At 50.5% G+C, this 20,817-nt stretch overlaps 1 protein-coding gene across 1 annotated transcript in view; it reads left to right on the top strand.

The window, feature by feature from the left end:
- Window positions 1-4,607: 4,607 nt before the first annotated feature.
- The window catches only part of COLGALT2 (collagen beta(1-O)galactosyltransferase 2), a 59,318-nt gene continuing 43,108 nt past the window's right edge, over window positions 4,608-20,817 (top strand). Inside the window, exon 1 of the mRNA XM_054073574.1 lies at window positions 4,608-4,883. Coding sequence (XP_053929549.1) covers window positions 4,639-4,883 — 245 coding nt within the window. The 5' untranslated portion in view covers window positions 4,608-4,638. The remainder of the gene's footprint in view (window positions 4,884-20,817) is intronic.

Genomic DNA, 20,817 nt, shown 5'->3' with positions numbered 1-20,817 from the left:
CTTCAGCCTGTTTGGGTTTAGAATATTCTCTATGGGAGCGGGAAGCACCTTGGAAGTGTGTCACCTTGCAGGTTTCTGTAGAACACCTCCACAGTTCTCCACGTTGCCTCTCCTGGGTGATGTGTAGACCCCAAAGGACTGTCCAGAGCTCCCTTGAGCCCAGCCAGGGCACAGAGGCTGTGCCACCCAGGAAGACTTTCTAAAACCTGAAGATTTTCATCCTGGAGGAAAAAAGGAAGGTAATTATGGGAAGAGTCAACTGCTGATGAACACAGCTAAGCCTAATCTGAATGAAAGTCCTCTTGGAAAGAGAGAGAAGTGCCTGGAGAGAAAGCATGAAGGGAAAAAAAGGCGTAAAACAGAAACAAAAGCAGGACAATTAACCGCCCTATGGTGGAATATTTTAGCTTTGTGAAAGAAACAGCTTTTTACAGGTCTAAGTCCCACAGAAATAAATTAACATGCTATTAACGTATGGTGTCCAGCGCTTCTACGGACCGGTTAAGAGATTCAGATTCAAGGTATCGTTATTAAAAGCATCTTGGACTGCTTTACTTACAAACATCCCTGACTTCCAGAGCGAATATAGTTTTGTCTGATGCAAAGCGTCCCAAGCCTGGCTCACCAGCTCCATCCGTCTCGGCACGTCTTTTGACTGATTTCAGATGCTGAGTGGAATGAAGCCAGACCTCTCTCTTACGGCATTGCGCGTTGCTTCAGGCGGGCGTCCAAACACGCAAGAAAAGCTGTGCGCTGGTTTTAACAGATATACAGAGCGTATCGTGACATCAGGCGAGGGGCTGCAAGGCGCTCGGAGGATGCTGTGCCCGTTCTGGATCAGGATACAGCAAGGAAAATCTGGCTGCCCTTGGAAACGGCGAGCTACGCCGGTTAGAGGAAACACCGAGTAGCATCTTGAGATGGTTAGATCGATGCAGAACCTGGTGAACAATGAACAGATTTGTCTTTAACCCTCTTTACTAAGTAATAGTGATTAAGCCTGTAAACAAAGCATCGATGAAAATGATTCTTGTAGGTCCGTGTATGTGATATGCTTTATCAAAAGGACAGATCCTCTGTTTTCTCCCGCATGGGAAACAAGTCTAAATTAGAAGAAAGCTGCCTCTGAGAGAATCTGTTCCTGCCAAACCGAGGGAGTGTGCCACTGCCAGAGACAGTTCTCACAGCTGGACCAGTCTTGTTTGGTGTGGATATTTAGGGGAGGCTGAAACGAATTGCCCCAATTTCTTTCTGTGGGGTTTACATCTGTAAAAAAGCTGTTTCTTCCTCAAAGCTAGATTTTTTTTTTCCCACCACAGGGCGGTTAATTGTCCTGTCACAGCAGGATTGAGGCTTGGCTTGAAAAAAAAAATCCAGGATATAATCTGGGCCACTAATAAAGCAGTCAAAAATGTATACAGATTTCTTTGTACGTGCACATAAAGATATATGCGTTTATAGGGGTAGGACAGACGTGAATTGTAAGGGTAACTGCTGACCTGAACCTTCCAAACTTTCACCCCTGCTGCGCGGCTGGATGGATGAAATGAAGCTGAGTTGACTCCTTTCTCTCATGCATGAAGAAAGATCTCATGTTTCAGGCATCTGCCCCTCTCCAGGGTGAGGACAGGCTTTTTCTTTTGTGTACCAACGCGAGGCGGTGCGAGCGAGGGCAAAGGCATTTTGAAGAGAAAAGCACTGGTTGTGGGATGCTGCTGGAGGCACCGTGTCTGCCCCTGGCAAATCATTACGGGTTTGATGCCATTCGCAAAACAGAAAGGGGGTGGTCTGAAAAGAGCTGAAGGCATTTTTGGTTTCACTGAAGACAAAACGAGAGCCACGCGGGCTAAAAAGCACACTCAGCATTCTGCAGACGTGCTGGTAGCCAAGGTGCGTAACCGGATGGCACCTTGAGGGTTTTCTTTGCTGTTAGAACGAAGCCATGGCTTTGCAGCCCCTGCATCCCAGCTCTTCCTTTGTTTTTTTTGGGAAGAAACAACCCCTGCTCGGCCCTGACCCTGCACTAACTTGGTTGTACTGGCTCTGGGTTATAGGTGAAGGGAGCACCCGGTACGCAGCCCGTGCCGTTGCACCTGCATCCGCAGAGGAGATGGACGGCAAAGAGGAGGTACAAAGGGTACATATTCCCCCTCGGAGCTGCCCCACAGCCTCCTAAACCCAGGGTTGTGACCCAGCTTAAGCAGCCCCCTCCACGTCAAGCGGAGTTCAGCAGCGCTCCTCCCCGTCCTCCCAGCGTGAGCGGTGCCGTGGGCGCCTGGCTTTGTGTGCCGGTGGAATCGGTTGGCTCCTGCAGAACCCTAATCACTCCATAGGGACTACAAAGCCGCTCCTTCTATTTGGTTAATGAATCCAAGCATAAAAGCAACATGTGGCAAACTAACCATGAAAGAAAAGCCTCATTAATGTATCATTCTAGAAGGACAATTAGAAAGGTGTTGTGAAGGGCCAGCAAGAGGAATAAGTGTTCACTAATTGTTGTGGGAGATGCCTACAAATTGCGGAAGCTTCTCAAGCTTTTGTGTAGATGATTAGAGCTCTGGAAATTCTTTATTGAAACTTACCGTGTTCCTAGGAGGCTGAGGGACCTTGATGAAGTGCTGAGAGACATGGTTTAGGGAGTGTTAGGAATGGTTGGACTCGATGACCCAGTGGGTCCTTTCCAACCTGGTGATTCTGTGATTCTGTGAGGCTCCTTCTTGTCTTATTTTTTGGGGGGAGTCATCTGATCAGGAACCTGAGTCAGTATAATTTGTTGTGGGTGATAAATGGTGTTCTATAAACAAAGAGCACTGCAGACATGAACTATATATGCGCTGCAAACGATTCCTGATGAGATTATGGATAACTAACAAACAATTACTCAATTCCTACGTTTCCTCCTCTTTGAGTCTCGCAGCGGCGCAGGCAACAGCGCTGCCCGTGCATCTGTTGGGGTTGGAGGAACTACTCGGAGTAAAAACCAGATATGCCGTGATGGGACCCTTGGGGTTCTTTGGAGATTTCATGTTGAGAAGGGTTTAACGCGCCCAAATCCTGTTGACTTCTAAGACAGCAGTGATTACTCTGCCCCTTGTAATGACCCCATCATTTTAATTGCGGCACCATGTTTTATTTATTTTTGTTGTTAAATTGTTGTCGGTCCATTCACAGGAGTGAGTCCACAAAATAGAGGGATTTCCTTCTTCCCACTGGGGCAATGGCACTCTGCGCATCCCTCGGGCGGTGTGCGCGAGGCTGCTTCGCACCCGCGTTCCAGCGCATCTGCGCGATACTTTTGATGTAAAAGTGTGAATTATCACATTCCCTATCGGGTGGGAAGGAGGAGGGTGAGGTCTTCGCCTAAGTGGCAAACTGAGAGTTCTCCGCGCTGGCATCAGCGCTCGCTGGGCAGGCTCCGACGGGAACTGCTCCACAGCTCTTCCAAACCTAAACCTGGGCGGATTAACAGAGGGTTTGTAATCTCCTGGGTCCCAGCTCGCGCCGGTGTGTGCGGGCTGGGGCTGCATTGGTGGATCCACCTGGCTCGCCCAGCGCTGCGCCCTTGCATCTCACCCTCACTGGGCAGCCAGGCCATGCCGAGCCAAGCCAAGCCAAGCCAAGCCAAGCCAAGCCAAGCCAGGCTGGGGCTGTGCCAAAGGAAGTGGGCTGAGCTGAGCCATACCGAGCCGTGCCAGAGGAGCTGGGCTCAGCCAGACTGAGCCATGCTGAGCTGAACCAGAGCAGCTGGGCTGGGTTGAGCCATGCCAAGCCAAGCCAGAGGAGCTGGGCTGAGCTGTGTTGAGCTGTGCCAGAGGAGCTGGGCTGAGCTGTGCTGAGCCAAACTAGAGGAGCTGGGCTGAGCTCTGCCAAGCCAAACACCTGGGCTGAGCTGTGCTGAGCCAAATTAGAGGAGGTAGGCTGAGCTGGGCTGAGCTGTGCCGAGCTGAGCTGGGTTGGGTTCGGCTGAGCTGAGCTGTGCCGAGCTAGAGCAGGTGGGCCTGGGCTGAGCCGTGCTGAGCTGAGCTAGAGGAGATGGGCTGAGCTGTGCCGAGCCCTGCTAGAGGAGTTGGATTGAGCTGTGCCCGAGGAGGTGGGCTGGGCTGAGCTGTGCTGAGCCAGAGGACCTGGGCTGGTCTGTGCTGAGCCGAACTAGAGGAGCTGGGCTGAGCTGAGCCAAGCTGAGCTGGGTTGGATTCAGCTGAGCTGAGCCAAGCAGAGCCAGAGGAGCTGGGCTGAGCTGTGCCGAGCTGAGCTAGAGGAGCTGGGCTGAGCTGAGCTAGAGGAGCTGGGCTGTGCCGTGCTGAGCCGAGCTAGAGGAGCTGAGCTAGAGGAGCTGAGCCGACCTGTGCCGAGCTGAGCTGAGCTGGGTTGGGCTGAGCTGTGCCGAGCCCTGCTAAAGGGGCTGGGCTGAGCTGTGCCACAGGAGGTGGGCTGAGCCGAGCCGAGCCAGCAGAGGTGGGCTGGGCTGAGCCGTGCCGAGCCCTGCTAGAGGGGCTGGATCGAGCTGTGCCAGAGGGGCTGGGCTGAGCTGGGCTGAGCCGTGCCGAGCCGGGGGTGGGCCGTGCCGGGCCGATCCGAGCCATAGGCGGCGTTGTGGCCGCTCCTCCCCCGGCGCTCCGGCGGCGCTCCGCTCGCAGCATGGCCGCCCCCCCCGCCCTGCTGCTCGCGCTGCTCCTCGTGCCGCCGCGCTGCGGGGCCCCCGCGCCCCCCGAGCCGCCGCCGAGCCCCGAGCCCGAGCCCGAACCGGAGCCGCTGCCCGAGTCTGCGCTGCGGGCGCCCCCGGTGCTGCTCGCCCTGCTCGCCCGCAACGCGGCGCCGGCGCTGCCGCACGCCCTGGGCTGCATCGACCGTCTGCGCTACCCCAAGCGCAGGATCGCGCTCTGGTACGCGGGGGGCGCGGGGGGAGCGGCCGGCGGGGACGGGAACGGCGCGGAGCCGCGGGCGAACGGGAGGCACCGGCGAGCGCTGAGAGCGACCCAAACTGCCCGCACCGGGGCGCGGGGACCCCTCCTGCCCGGCAGCGCAGGCACCGGGGACGGGGGCTCCCCTCGCCCCGCACAGTGCGGGCACTGCGGGTCGGGGGCTCTCTCCTCTCCTACAGCTCAGGCGCTGTGGGTCGGGGGTGTCTTTTCTCTCTGCACCACAGCCGCGCTGGGTTGGGGTCTCCCTTCTCCCCTCTCAGCACAGGCACCGTGGGTCAGGACCCCCTGTCCTCTCCCCGAATGGGTTGGAACCCTCTGTCCTCTCCCTGCATGGGGCTCGGGACCCCCTTCTCCCTGCACAGTGGGGGCACTGTGGGTCAGGGTCTCCCCTCTCCCCCTGCAGCTCAGGTACTGTGGGTTGGGGTCTCCCTTCTCCCCGTGCAGCGCAGGCAGTGTGGATTCGGACCCCCTGCCCTCTCCTTGCATGGGTTATGGTCTCCCTTCTCCCCTCTCAGCGCAAGCACGGGGGGTCGGGACCCGCTGTGTTCCCCCCGAATGGGTTGGAACCCTCTGTCCTCTCCCTGCATGGGTCTGGACCCCTTTCTCCCTGCACAGTGTGGGCACTGTGGGTCAGAGTCTCCCCTCTCCCCCTGCAGCTCAGGCGCTGTGGGTCGGGGGTGTCTTTTCTCTCTGAAGCACAGCCGCGCTGGGTTGGGGTCTCCCTTCTCCCCGTGTAGCACAGGCAATGTGGATTCGGACCCTCTGCCTTCTCCCTATGTGGGTTATGGTCTCCCTTCTCCCCTCTCAGCACAGGCACGGGGGGGTCGGGACCCTCTGTCCTCTCTTCACACGGGTCGGACTCTCCCTTCTCCCTGTGCAGCGCAGGCACTGTGGATTTGGAACCCACAGTCCCTGCAAAAGGCACAGGCACTGAGGGTTGGGACCCCCCTGCCCCCTCCTCGCTTGGGTTGGGAGCCACGAGTGCTCCACCTGACAGAGGCACCGTGGGTCGGGACCCCCTGTGCTCCTCCCGAATGGGTTGGAACCCTCTGTCCTCTCCCTGCATGGGTCTGGACCCCCTTCTCCCTGCACAGTGTGGGCACCGTGGGGTGGGGTCTCTCTTCTCCCCCTGCACAGCTCAAGCACTGTGGGTTGGGGTCTCCCTTCTCCCCGTGCAGCGCAGGCAGTGTGGTTTTGGACCCCCTGCCCTCTCCCTATGTGGGTTACGGTCTCCCTTCTCCCCTCAGCACAGGCACGGGGGGTCAGGACCCCCTGTCCTCTCCTTGAATGGGTTGGAACCCTCTGTCCTCTCCTTGCATGGGCCTGGACCCCCTTCTCCCTGCACAGCTCAGGCACTGTGGGTTGGGGTCTCCCTTCTCCCCTACAGCTCAGGCACTGTGGGTCGGGGTCTCCCCTACAGCTCAGGCACTGTGGGTCGGGGTCTCTCTTTTCCCCTACAGCTCAGGCACTGTGGGTCGGGGTCTCCCCTACAGCTCAGGCACTGTGGGTCGGGGTCTCTCTTTTCCCCTACAGCTCAGGCACTGTGGGTCGGGGTCTCCCCTACAGCTCAGGCACTGTGGGTTGGGGTCTCCCTTCTCCCCTACAGCTCAGGCCCCGTGGGTCGGGGTCTCCCAGACGTTAGGAGGAATGGGAATTGCTTGGAGGGACACAAACCACATTTTAGTTTTAATGTGGCGAATTGTGTAAGATAAGAAGTGGTGTGAGAGGGCCTGATCTGAAGTTCACCGAGTCAACAGGGAGAGTCCTGTTAGCTGAAAATGTCAATAAAGTGAATATTTACTTGGCGTAAAGGAGTGTGGGGATGCCCTCTGCCAGCTTACATTGCTGATAGTGACGTGTCGGTACGCAGGCAGCATCAGGTGTTTCTGTGTGTGCTTCAGGAATGCAGCTGTGGATGGTCTTCAGCTGCTCTCTGCAGGTTGTTGCAGAAAAGCTCTGCCTGGTGTGGTCACTGAATGGCTTTGTCTTTTATTTTTTTTTGCCAGTTTTTTGTTCTCGTTGAATCTGGGATGCACAAAGCAGACCCTAACGTCGGCCCAAATGTGGTGTGTCACACAGATATGGACTTAGAAGCTGGTGTGTGGCAGTGGGCGAATGCCAGGCTCGTCTGTGTGGAGGTCCGTGACCGTGCTTTCCATTGGATGGGTAGGAATTTTGCTGGTGTGGACTTGGTCTTATCAGAGATGTGCGATGGTAGATATTGTCAGGAACTACCTATGGACTCAGCTGAGCGTGGCGTTTTTAAAACGTAGTGGGAGTTGTAAGTGCAGACCTGATCACCAAGGCAGGGTGGACCCTCTTCCTGTACAAATGCAGAGTAAATATGGGGTTTTATTTGAAGTCCTGCAGCGCTCTACAACTCTTAAGTCTATTGCTTGCATTATCCTTACTTTACTTAAGTCTCTGCAGTATCGTATGAAAGTATTTGTTCCTGAATTAAGTGCAAGATAACTTAAACTAGACTAATGTTCTTGTAAGGATATCACTCCATTTTCCAGAGGATTCCGCACAGTCGCAAGGCGTGGTTGAGCTGTTGTTGAAGATGTCAAGCTTTATAAAATGAGAGAGACTAAACTGTCACGGCAACTGAAAAGGAAGTTCTGTAGGTGCCTTGGGTTGTCACCAAGAGTAAGCAGTTCCTTGGAGAGCTTTAGTCCTCTTCACCTCAGCTCCCGCGTGAGCCTTTAGCTTTGTCAGAGCTGGGGGTGCTCAGCCCGTGATGTACACCCCAAGTGGAAGCTCTCAGACGGTACCTATCGAGTCTCTTGAGAAGAAATGAAACAATACTGTCCATTTCTGAAAGCGTCTCGCGTTTCGGACTTTGTGCCTGACAGAATCCTTTCAACAGATAAATCCCAGGATTTGCTGGTTCCCGGTGCCGTCGCGTTGCTGGGACAGCTTAGTGTGGTAGGCAGTGAAGTGGTGGTCGTCAAAGAGTTGCATTCCTTCATTGCTGCTTATATTCTACTTCAAAATTTTACTTCAAAATCCTGTAGGTGGTCTGGGGTGGGTTTTCTTGCTTTGAACATCAGCAACGCTGACTCTTGTTTATTTGGGATCCATCCAGTTCTAGGCGAGGAGCGCTTGTTGCTCAGACAGGTTCATCTTGACTGTGGTGGGCAAAGTAAAAGCATTTATATTCAGCAGTTTCGTGCTGGCTTGGCTTTCCTTACCTTTGGATTAAGTGATGGGATAGCAAAGAAAAGTTGGCTGTAATTTCATCTTTAAATACCTGCTAGCTCACAGCTGTGGGCATTCTGCGCTCTCCTCTTCTACTCAGCTGGGGATTAAGTATCGACATAAATGATCTGGGGCTTGGAAGCAATAATTAGGTTCTTTTGTGCTTGAAAATCTGTGTCTGCTTTGCAGATGAGAGTACGCTTGTATTTCAGCAATGATAACGTGAACCACAGGTGAGATCGGGGGAAACCTGGAATAAATCCCAGATGAGGGATCAATGGGTGTACTGTGACACTGGCTCCAGCGAGTCAACGGTTTCAACTTAAAAGAACTATTGTAGCTGAAAATAGAAGCTGATGAGATCAGTAGAATAATTAACCTTAATAATTATAGTCTAGAATTAGCAGATGATAGTGTATCTGAGCACTTTCTTATGCTTCTGTGGTTTACTCTTTAATTGTGAAAAATACGTAGAAGATCATTTCTGGTGGGATGCAGGGATCGTTTGAAACTTTGTCGGGTGTAATTACTCACTGGGAAGTGTTGGCTTCCAAATGTGCTGTGTTTTCTGCCCTTGTTTCCATTTGTGCAACAAGGTCGTTTTAATCTTCATGGTCAGTATTAATCACTTAGGAATGCTGAGGTTCCAGTCCGCTGGCTCTCTCTCTTGCTTCTGTCCACTGGTGTTTTGCATCTATTTAAATGTGCTCTGATTTCCACGTGGTGATATTAAAACTTAAGTTTTAGAAACAAAATCAACTTTTCATTTGGCTTCTTGTTTAAATTTGTGGGATTTAGTTTCCGGCTCATATCTGTTGGCATTTAAAGATTATTTATTATACAGCTTTAATAACGTAGATGGGCTCGCACAGCCCTAGAGCTACGATCCAGCTGATGATGCTGCTGTGCAAGAGGTTGCATAGTCTTTCTTCCAGAGAACTTGCGTTTGGGTGACTACATCAAAAGAAAGAATGGGAGTAAAACCACTTCCATTTCCTAGCTGGGGATATTGGGAAGAAAGGCTCACAGGATTCTTGAATTTATTAAGACCAGAGATAACCGATATTTCGTGATTCTTTTTTCTTACTGAGCTCGCTGTTGCTCTGAAGTGCAGTAAGTTTATGTAAGAAATGGAAAACCAGGGGAGGCTAAAGAAATGATCCCATCCCAATAACCCTCTTTTTTGGCCTATGGATCCGTCTCCCTCGTCTAAAGCTTGGCAAACTGAAGCAAATGACATCATGAAATTGTTCAGTAGAAGCATTTGAAGGGAAGCCGAAAATTGCTGCTGTGCCTCGCTGAGGTCTGCACGGCACGACTCAAACTGCTCTGCAGCAGCTAAAGACTTTGCAGGTCTGCAGAGAAGCGTCAGCTGTGTGGTGGCAATTGCTGGGTACTGGTTCTTTCTTTATTTTTCCTGCTGTGCTCACAAATTGCCAAATTCTGATGCCTTTTTTATGTCATTGAAGAGCATCTTGTCCCGCTCTTTATATTAGCGAGAACTCGTTTTCAAAATTTTTGGATATATACAAAGTAGGTCTGAGGGGGTTCACCTCAAGGGGTTCATCACCTTCAAGGTTCACCTTCAAGGATCCCACTTGATCCCTGGCTTGCCTGTTGCCCTGGGATGAGGTTCCTTCTCATCTCGTCGAGGCTGCACGCTGTCAGGGTTATGTATGGCCAGGTCTTCCAAAGCCTGTTCCAGTGTGGAAGGAGGAGGAGGGAGGAATGGGAGGCAGCTGTGGGAGCGTGTCAACGGACCAGCTGCAGCCGATATTTGCTGTAAAGTGATTGAGTTAATTTGTCCCTTAAAAAAATAAGAGGCAGTTTTACTTGTACATTCCTGGCATAAAAGCTGTTATAGCTCCTTAACTTCTGGTAGATCTGGAGCAGGGATCAGTTAGGTCTGATCCGGGGGAAGCCTGCCCAACGCCTGCTGTCATCCTCTTATTAGGAGGACAAAAGCCTCTTCCCTTCCACAGTGCTTCTCCAAATGGATTGTCCCAAGAGTAATGCATAGATGTCCTAGAACACCAGAGACTGGAAGGCGCATCTGAAGATTGTCTAGTCCCAACCCCTGCTCAGAGGAGGCTGGGCTGGAGCGGGCTTGCACGCTACTGACGCAGTTCAAGGTTTGAATATCTCTGTGGACTCCACAATCTCTGGGCAACTTGTTCCAGTGAGATAGTCACAGGCAAGGAGTGCCTTGGGAACTGGTATCAGCTGGGAGTGAGTCTCACAGGGTGACAGGCAGAATCGCTAAGTTGGAAAAGACCTCCTAGATCTTCCAGTCCAACCATTCCTATCTGCCACTAAACCATGTCCTTGAGCACCTCGTCTACCCGTCTGTTAAACACCTGGAGGGATGGGGATTCCACCACCTCCCTGGGCAGCCTCTGCCAGTCCCCGATGACCTGTTCTGTGAAAAAGACCTTTGGGATAAAGCCAAACTTGCATGAGGACCTTTTATGTGAAGTGCTAACGGTGCCTGGGACTGAAAGCCTTCACGTGGTGGGTCAGGATTCTCTAAGAGCAGATCCCTGGTGCACACAGTGAGCAGAGCTTTGAGAGGTGCCCCTCGCCCGCGCTCGCTGTCGTTCTGTGCTCCGGGGTTACAGGGTACAGAGAGGACTGAGATGTCTGTCAGAACCTGGAATTTCCTTCCTGCGGGACAATGTCTCAGACTTAATATTACTTCAATATATTAATGTGCATCTCATTTCCTTTATTTTAGTGAAGCGTGGTGTACATTGATGATGCTCATTGCCAAGGGTGGATTACATCTAAATGGGGCCCATATGCATCAAAATTCCAAATACAGGAACAAAAACTTTATTAGCATTCCCTACAAGGTGGGGTTTTGGCTGTCTTCTGCCAAAATGGGCAGCTCCTCCAGGCAGGCGTGGGGCTAATAGGCTCATAGGTAAAGAAAAAAGGACCTTTTCTTAAAAAACTAATGGAACTGCACAATCTGATTCATTCAGTGCCCGAATCCAGTTTTGAAACATAGAAATGCTTGGTTTTGTTTATGTATGTGTGTGCGCACACGCGTGTCTTTCCGTCTGTCTATGTCTGGTGGCCTTGGACCAGAGTATTTTTGCTACTGTAGAGTGACTCCAGTTTTCCTCCTGGAGAGTTAACTGGGAACCCAGTCGATATGTGGCGATATTAAACTTTTCCTAACTGACTCTGGAATTTGTATATGCTTTCAAGTGGAGTTTAGTCAGGAGAACTGTCTGAAAACCACTTTGGTTGTGATAACGTTTTGTAGCGTGGCGTGTTGAGCCTCTTCCCCGATAGATGTGGCACTGCTAAATAAATATCTTCATTTCACACCAGAGACTCAATAAGGAGTTGCTCTGCAGAGGGTTGGAATTACGTTCATGCAGTATTTCTGCTGCTGGGAGAGTTGATCGCTTACTTGAGATGGGGTAAGACCTGCTGGGAAACGAGCCCTCCTTATTCAGGGATGGAGGCTGATCTATCTCACTAATTATTTACATAGTAAATACATCTTCCTCACTAATATAGAACTATAGCATTAGGTAAAACAGCATGAAACGTTATAATGTTGTTTTGGGATGGGAATACCTTTTTGCCTAAGTCTATCCTTGCTTCTTTTCCAGGGACTTTTAGAACTGGAGCTTTTCAGCTTCAGTGTTGTCCGTGCTGCCCGTAAAGTTGTGGAAGTGAACAGGTTTTGGACTGTTTCCCTTTCATTCTGTCTGTATACACTGATAGGAGTCACGCGCCTCTTTTAGACATAAGCGGATCTTATGCCAGATCGGAAAATATATTAAGTTTGAGGCTGTCTCCCTGGGCTCGGGGGCTTATGAGGATTTCACGCTGAAGCAGAAGATGGTGGGAGTCCATATAAACTACAGTGCCACGGCAGGGCTTATATAAACTCTTTGGCTTGAGCTTTCAGCTCCAACAGGGATCAACTTTTTATTTTTTAAGATTTTTTTTTTCCTGTAAGGAGGAAAAATATGATTTTATTTATGCCCCACCTCAACAGAGTACCGGCTACTCTTGATTCTAAAAGGATATTTTGCACATTTTTGCTCTTTGATCCTTCCGCAGAGGAAAAGTTACGTGTGGCTGGAGTCTGCTTTGGCAAAAACTAGATTGCATTAACTGGGAAGTGTTGGTTTATATCCTGAAGCCAATAGCAGGTGGTTAGCTCTGCAGTTAGCAGATCAGAATCCTGGGTTTGCTACTTGCTCAACAGCTGCTCTTAAAACGCGAATTGCTCTGTGCCGTTGGGGTAGAAAAGGGATTGGAGGCTATGGTATTTTCAATCGTTCTTGCCCTTCCAAGGTACGTAGCAAAATTGGAGGAAGAGGCTGTTTTCTAGCATTCATCCTTTGAACTGCTAACCCTGACATGAAATTTAGGTGTTAAACTGCCAAATTCGTATGCTTTGATTTTTTGCTTGCGTGTTTATTGGTTTGAATCCGTGAATTGTTCTCCACTAGACTTGGGCCAAGTGAACTCAAGCGGGCTCCCCTGCTCAAGCTCATGCACAGCTGTGTTGCTAAGGCAGTCCAAAGCCATCTTGTGGCAAGTCTTACAAAGAGATACATTCGGAAGGGTGAGCTTTAGACAGCCAAGAAGAGCTACGGGAAACTTTTTTGCTCCTGTAGTTTATATCCAGGAGGCAGAGAGGAACACGTCCTATAAAGTTTTGCGGCAAGACTCTTCTCTCTCTTTTAATCATCAGCGCTTGGCGGTTTATGTGAGGATGCAGGGATATTACATCATCTTTGCATTGAAATAATAAACCAGTGCATTTCGGTGGGGTGAAAAACTCACTGGAGGGGAGTCCCTGTGGTTTCGGGTTTGCGGAGAGAAGGGCAGGTGCGTAGCCTTGACCTCAACCAGTGCAACAGCCTGGGGCCGCTGGGTGATGCGTGTGGTCCTTGGCCACCCCACCTCGCTGTCTGCCAGCAGAGGAGTGACTTTTGAGGGGAGTTCCCTCTCCCAGCGGCAGCTCTGTGTGAGAAGGTAAATAAATGCTGCAACAGCGATGCAGCCCATGGAGAGGAGTGATGGAGGTCACGCGGCTGTTGCCTGTTCCCAGTTCCCGTGGGGTGTGAAATCCCAGCATCCTGACCTTCAACGACTGGAAGGAGTTTCAGTGCTGGGCCGTGTATTTAACCCTATTAACTCCCCTCCGAGTTTTTTTCGAGGGGTGAGTTTTTGCTCTTGAAAATTCTTCTTAAATGAATAGTGTCCGTTCTTGTAGTCTCACCGGAATTTGTGGTTGACACCGTAGCCCGTAGAGGCAGCGACAAAAAGTCACTTCACTAGATTAGCAAGAATCCTAACAAAAAAAAAGAATATTGAAAGGTGAAAAGTCAGGGTGGGCACTGTACGAGTAGGGAAAGGGTTTTTTTATTATTTTAGAAAAGAACGGAAGCCGTCCTATTTCTCATTTCTGCAAATGGAGGGGTTGAAAAGGGTGGTCGTGTCTTCAGGAACTGATGGCCTGTGATTTATTTCTCCGTAATTCTTGTATAAAATTGGCTGGAATTACTGGTGAGGGTTGGGAAAGGGGGGGTCGAACTGCCTGGTTTACGACTGTTTTTGACAAGACTGTGTTTAGTATTGCTGTATTATCAATACAGTATTACGTTGGTGTTGGCCTCGCCAGGGGAAGGTGTGCTTTTCTTTAGACAGTGGGTGAAAGAGTGGTGGGAGGAGGTGAACCGGCTGTGTGCTGTTGGGGAGGGTGAGTAGGAGACCCTCCAGAACAAGGATCCTGAATCCTGTGTTGCGAGGAGGAAGGAGTGGCTGGAGACTTTGCACTCGGACAACACAAGAAGCTCCTTGTCTGTGGTTCTGCAGTTGCGGAATGGGTATGGGACTTGGAGTATGGGTGGGGAGGGAGATGTCTCACCGGGGACTGCTGAACCTCAGCCAAGTGTCTGCATGAAGGAAAAAAGAGGGCGATAGTGATCAGAAAAGCCATCTCCTGTGGAGGATGGGGGCACCTATCTGCCGAGCTGATCTGGTGTCCTGAGATGTTGCAGGGAGACTGATGAAGCTTCTCCAGTTTTCTGGCTATGGGATACTGCCGAGATGACCCTGAGTCCTGAATGTAACAGAAATAAAGCACACGGGGAGGCCAAAGGATGTTTTCCTCTGTCCTTTTTATGAGAGAAGAGGTATTTTTATATATGTACACCCCTCTCTTGTGCGCACGCATGCCTTCTTTCAACTTGTGAAGGTTGACCAACTTGACTGAAACCAAGGTTACTGTTACTGGAAAAGGCTGAAGTTTGGGGTTTTGAGTTTCAGATTCTGTAGCGCCTGCAGGGTTAAGAGAGAGTCGGTGTTGTATGGTCTAGTTTAGTGTTGGGTTTGTCCCCTCGCTGAGGTTACGGTCTGGGGAAAGATGGCTTGAAGGGCCATGCTTGTTCCCCAGGTCTGGATCAACCACAGTGATCGGAAGGAATCAGACTTCAGGTTGCAGTAATTATTTGGGAGACAAAAGTTTGAGGAGGCACTTTTAGGTAACTTCCAAATAGATGAGAGAGGCTATTGCTCCTAACACGACCAATATGTTGGTTCTTAATGTGGTTTTGATTCCCTGGGCATGGTTATGGGTAGGGTTATGATCTGAGTTAGGGTCTAAAGACAGAAAAGAAGGTGTGAAGTGTTGGCAGTGTTGTTGTGTTCTGCCCTAGAGGAGAGAATTAAGAAATGCCTTGGTGTCCACAGGGGCCCGTGCCTTATGTTCAGTTTTCTGTACAGACCTATCCCTTGGCTATGGTTAAGGTTAGTCCCTAGGGGTGGGATGGGTTTATGGTCTGTTTGCCTTGCTGGGATTACTCCTTGATGTCAGTTATGGTAAGGTTAAGGTTAGCGTTGGGGGAAAATGTTGCTTTGGATCAGTGTCTTCTGTTTGCCTTTATTGTTGGAATCCCTTCTGTGGGAATAACTGAACTTGGGGTTGGCATGAGGATTTAGAAGAAGAAAGCTTGAAAAGGCATGAAGACCAGAGGAGGTGAAGCTCGGATTTTCTCTGAAAGCCCGTGTTAACTGGGGCGAGGAGCCCGTCCTCTCTGTTACTGTGAGGGGTGTGCTTGTGGCTGGCACTGGAGGTGGAACAAGAGTTTGGAAGTGCAACTCTTGGCAAGCAGGATTTATTGCTGAGTTGAGCAGGGCCCACAGGTTTGGGGAGGAGGCTGCTGCCATTTGGGGGTGATGCCTTATGCTCTGTTTGACTTGAGTGCTGTGTGCCAGTAAGATTACGAAGGGATCAGGTCATTAGATATGTGCTTGGAGAACGTAGAGTTTCAAGGCTGTTGAATTCAATAAGGCGTGCAGGCTTGGAAAGGGGGTTGTGATCAGCAGGAGGGCAATACCTTACATTGTTCTTTATCAGCTTATCTGTAATTTCTCATTGTGGCTAGGAAGGGTAGCTGTTCCGGCACTCCAGACACGCTGCTGGATTCTGCGGCTCCTGCAGACTTAAGAGGGTTGTTGTCCAAGGGAGACCAAGGCTTTGTGCCCTTCCTTTACAGGTTGGAGGAGGTTTCTGTGTCTAGAATACTTCTGTTACAAACTCAAACCAACTCCTTGTTTGAGAGTCCCTTGTCACTGCTGGGTTTTTGGAGCAGAAGCGTTTCTCTTTATTTTAGTTCTGCATTTGTTAATATGGTGTGTTATTTTTTGAACAGATTGGCTAGTTCCAGTTGAAGCTGGTGTTTGACGCAACTGCAGGTCCTGTAAAACCCAGCAGTGAGAGATGGGAAGAGGGCTGGTGTCAGTAGGCAGCAGTGTATTCCGTTCTGACATATAGAAGGGACCTCCGTGTACCACAGCTGGAACAGCTTGGAGGCTGGCACTCAGGTTGTGAAATCTAAATATTCCAGGACCTCTTCTACTAGCGAGTTTTGTAGGCTTAAAAAGTCAGAAGAAGGAGTAGTGTCAGTAGGGGCCAATGCCTGATAATCTCTTTTTATTGTGGAAATGATCCCTCCCCTGGTGAGGGTTTGAATTGAAGTTACATCTCAGGAGTGGAAGAATTTGAGAACTCGGTTGCTTCTGACCTGTCCTGATGCTACAGGTGCAGAAAAGAGGCTTCTATTGGTGGAGCACATCTATTGTGGTCTTCTATATGGACTGATTGCCCTGGATCGAGCTGGGGTTTGAGGGTGATTGTGGTTAGGGGTGGGACTTGGAAATCTGAATTTGCTGCTGGATTCTGTGTGGCTGGCAGAGTTGGGAAGAAGGCTGGTGTTGACTTGAGCGCGTTGCATTTTATTCTCTGTTAGCGTACGTGTGGTGGTTCTGGTAATAATTTCACTGGAGTTAATGCCTGGAACTCTATAGCTTCTGTAGTTTGAGTTGGTTCCGTCTTCTTCAGCGCTCTCGGATGGAGACGGGATGTCGGTAGAGGGGAATTACGTCTTTCTCTTTTGCTGTCTGGAACAGATTGGGTCAGTTAGGTTTGGGGAGATTGAAGCTGCTCCATAGTGAAATATGAGCAGATTATTTGGATCTTGGAGGTTTAGCGAGAAGCCCGTTGCTGATAGGAGCCAAGTGCTGCTGCTCTTCTGTGCTGTCAACGTACCCGTCTGCGGTCTGGTTTGGGGACAAGGATGGAGAGTGCAAAAGCTCAGTGTTCTGTAGAGCTGACAGCGGGGTTAGGAGCTGGAATGGGCTCAGGTCTGATCTTCTTTTCACGAAGCAAGGCTTGAAATGAAATGGGCAGCCCTGGTAGCCGTTGGGAGGAGGCGCCGGGATAACCAATTCTTGTAACCAAGCAAGGAACAACAGAGTAGTAGACCAGCGCTATGCTCATTTTTCCCAGTCTTATGGCGTTAGATTGACTTAACTTACTCGCATAAATCAGTCTCTGGATGCTGCCGGTGTTTGCTCCAGATGATACATGCTGCTTCAGTAGGAAGTTCTGGCTGGAGTTTCCATTTAGCTGTCTCCGAGATGACTGGCTCCAGGGTGCTGGAGGAGCCTACGCAGGCTCTTCTAAATAGGTTAGCAGAGAATAATTATTGCTTTTGGGTTGTTTGCCTCTACAAATACTTCTTTCCCCCGGCTCTGGCTGTCAGAGACTTTGGTTACACTCATTTTTCAGAACACTAATCTCGAATAAGTTCAGTGTGTGTGACTGGAATATGAAAATGTCACTGCTGCTAAATAACTTCTCTTAATTTATGATTTTTTTTTACTGCAGGTAGAATTTAAATGCAAATTATCGTCGTTAAGCCGTGGAGTGGGCTTGTGATGGATGTTTTATCACTCCTAGCACATGCTCGCTTCTCTCCCTGCTTTATTTCTCACACAGACAAGTTGTTGCTTCCACGCAAAGTCTTGTCAATGAGTTGTTGTTTCAGACTAGTGAGCTCATAGCTGTCTGCTGGCAGAACTCTGCTCTGACTTCATACAAACGAAGGCTCTTGCCAGGGTATTTATTTTGCCTAATACCCGAGCCTTGAAGGAAGCTGCCTTTTACAGAACAAGCGTCAAACTGCTGTCAGTGACGTTTCCAGCAGCTTTGGCTCCAGGTGGCTTTTTGGACCAGCCTGTCTTTATGTATGTGCTGCAAATTTAAGTGGGGAGGAATGTATGTGTCCAGAGCTGGGCTGGGGCTGAGGAAAGCAGTGCCTTTGACACAGTTTCTCACAGCATTCTGCTGCAGACACTGTCAGCCTCTGGCCTGGACAGGCGCACACTCTCCTGGGTTGAAAACTGGTTGGATGGCCCAGAGAGTGGTGGTCAATGGAGTTCACTCCAGCTGGAGGCCAGTCACAAGTGGGGTTCCTCAGGGCTCAGTACTGGGTCCAGCTCTGTTCAATGTCTTTATCAATGACCTGGATGAAGGCATCGAGTGCACCCTTAGCAGATTTGCAGATGACACTAAGCTGGGAGGAAGTGTGGATCTGCTGGAGGGTAGGGAGGCTCTGCAAAGGGATCTGAACAGGCTGGACTGCTGGGCCGAGACCAATGGGATGAGGTTTAACAAGGCCAAATGCCGGGTCCTGCACTTGGGGCACAACAACCCTATGCAGCGCTACAGACTGGGGGAAGAATGGCTGGAGAGCTGCACGGAAGAGAAGGACCTGGGGGTGCTGGTTGACAGCTGACTGAACATGAGCCAGCAGTGTGCCCAGGTGGGCAAGAAGGGCAATGGCATCTTGGCTTGTATCAGAAATGGGGTCAGCAGCAGGTCCAGGGAGGTTATTCTCCCTCTGTACTCGGCACTGCTGAGACTGCACCTCGAGTACTGTGTTCAGTTCTGGACCCCTCACCACAAGAAGGATGTTGAGGCTCTGGAGTGTGTCCAGAGAAGAGCAACGAAGCTGGTGAGGGGCTGGAGAACGTCTGACGAGGAGCGGCTGAGAGAGCTGGGGTTGTTCAGCCTGGAGAAGAGGAGGCTGAGGGGAGACCTTATTACTCTCTACAACTGCCTGAAAGGAGGTTGTGGAGAGGAGGGAGCTGGGCTCTTCTCCCAAGTGACAGGGGACAGGACAAGAGGGAATGGCCTGAAGCTCCAACAGGGGAGGTTCAGGTTGGATATCAGAAAAAAATTCTTCACAGTAAGAGTCATTGGGTACTGGAACAGCTGCCCAGGGAGGGGGTCGAGTCACCTTCCCTGGAGGTGTTTAAGGAACAGGTGGATGAAGTGCTTAGGGACATGGTTTAGGGAGTGTTAGGAGTGGTTGGACTCGATGATCCAATGCGTCCTTTCCAATCTTGTGATTCTGTGATTTCTACACTCAACAAATTGCAGAGCGCGTGCAGTGGTGTTGGGTGACCCTGCTGCCTGCGGAGAGCTTCGGTCACCCTCAGATCTGCTATACTGTCTGCTGCAGGGCACAGCATTTCTTGCTGCACTCCAGTTACAGACTGTGTACCTCGTTTGAATGCAGACTGTCCAGCCACTGCGGAGCAGGGGAATCTATATCACAGATGATAATAAGCATAAATTCAGCATAGCGCAGAGGAGGATCGCTGTGGAGAGATGCGGTTCAAGTCTCTCTCAATTATTTTTACCTCTCCGGTACAGCGAGATCTCAAAGCAAGAGTAGTTGCATATTACATCTAAGAGCAATAATCCCCCACCTGACAAATCCAGCCAGCTCCTGTAGCTCCTGTGGAACGTGTGGCCAAGTTGGTTACTGCGTATGTGCTTTTGGGACAGCCACAGATAAAGAAAACATCTGTTTATAACAGTTTGGGCGCATAAATGGACCAAAACTCCAGCCCTTTCTGCTACAGAGGAAGTGTTTCTTCTAGCTTTACTGTCCTGTCAAAGACTTATTTCTTCCAGATCTCTTGACCCGACAAGGCAGGTGGAGGGTTGGAACTAGATGATCTTTAAGGTCCATTCCAACCCAAGCTATTCTATGAGTCTGTGGAGCTGTAATGCTAACTCTGGCATAGAAATTAAGAATATACTTGGGAGAAACCAATTACCGAGCCAAATAAACTGAGATTTCAGCTTGTTAGATTTCGTGTCAGCTTACTTGATTAGAATAGGTTAATGAAACACTTGAAAACACGAGTCCTACCCAGATGATACAGGGCAGAAGGAGTTGATGCTGAAATGGGCTTGTGAGCTGCCTGCTGCCCGTCTCGAGTGGTTGGGTTTGGAGCCTGAGAAACAAGGGCTGTTTGCTGGAAATCCCCTCAGCGGCCGCGCAGGCTCTGAGCCCCTCTTGTTATCTGCTATGTCGGTTCTCCCAGGCAGCGACTGAGGTACTGGCAAGTGTTCGAGAGAGCAAAGTGGTTTCTCAAATGAGACAGAAGTAGTCTTCCATTTTTCTGTGAGGAAATTACCCGATTCCCTTTATTTCATTTATTTTGGATATCCCTCTAGTGGCCGATTCCTTATGTGTCACATGGACTGTTGAGTTGTAGCTGACCTGGCACATCAGTTACTGCTATTTGATGGATTTTTGGATCACAGAATCATCAGGCTGGAAAAGACCAACTGGGTCATCGAGTCCAACCATTCCTAATGCTCCCTAAACCATGCCCCTGAGTATTTCATCCACCCGTCCCTTAAACCCCTCCAGGGAAGGTGACTCCCCCCTCCCCGGGCAGCCTCTGCCAGTGCCCAATGACCCTTTCTGTGAAAATTTTTTTCCTGATGTCCAGCCTGACCCTCCCCTGTTGGAGCTTCAGGCCATTCCCCCTTGTCCTGTCCCCTGTCCCCTGGGAGCAGAGCCCAGCTCCCTCCTCTCCACAACCTCCTTTCAGGCAGTTGTAGAGAGCAATAAGGTCTCCCCTCAGCCTCCTCTTCTCCAGGCTAAACAACCCCAGCTCTCTCAGCCGCTCCTCGTCAGACGTTCTCCAGCCCCTCACCAGCTTTGTTGCTCTTCTCTGGACACACTCCAGAGCCTCAACATCCTTCTTGTGGTGAGGGGTCCAGAACTGAACACAGAACTCAAGGTGCGGTCTCACCAGTGCCGAGTACAGAGGGAGAATAACCTCCCTGGACCTGCTGGTGACACCGTTTCTGATCCAAGCCAAGATGTCATTGGCCTTCTTGGCCCCCTGGGCACACTGCTGGCTCATGTTCAGCCGCTGTCAACCAACACCCCCAGGTCCTTCTCTGCCGTGCAGCTCTCCAGCCAGACTTCTCCTACTCTGTAGCTAAACAGGGCTGTTGTGCCCCAAGTGCAGGACCCGGCATTTGGCCTTGTAGAACCTCATTCCT

Source organism: Cuculus canorus, chromosome 8 (genome assembly GCF_017976375.1).
Source record: "Cuculus canorus isolate bCucCan1 chromosome 8, bCucCan1.pri, whole genome shotgun sequence".
In the NCBI taxonomy this organism is placed as follows: Eukaryota; Metazoa; Chordata; class Aves; order Cuculiformes; family Cuculidae; genus Cuculus; species Cuculus canorus.
Note: the sequence above shows the minus strand (reverse complement) of the source record. Positions and strands in the feature narration are given on the sequence as shown.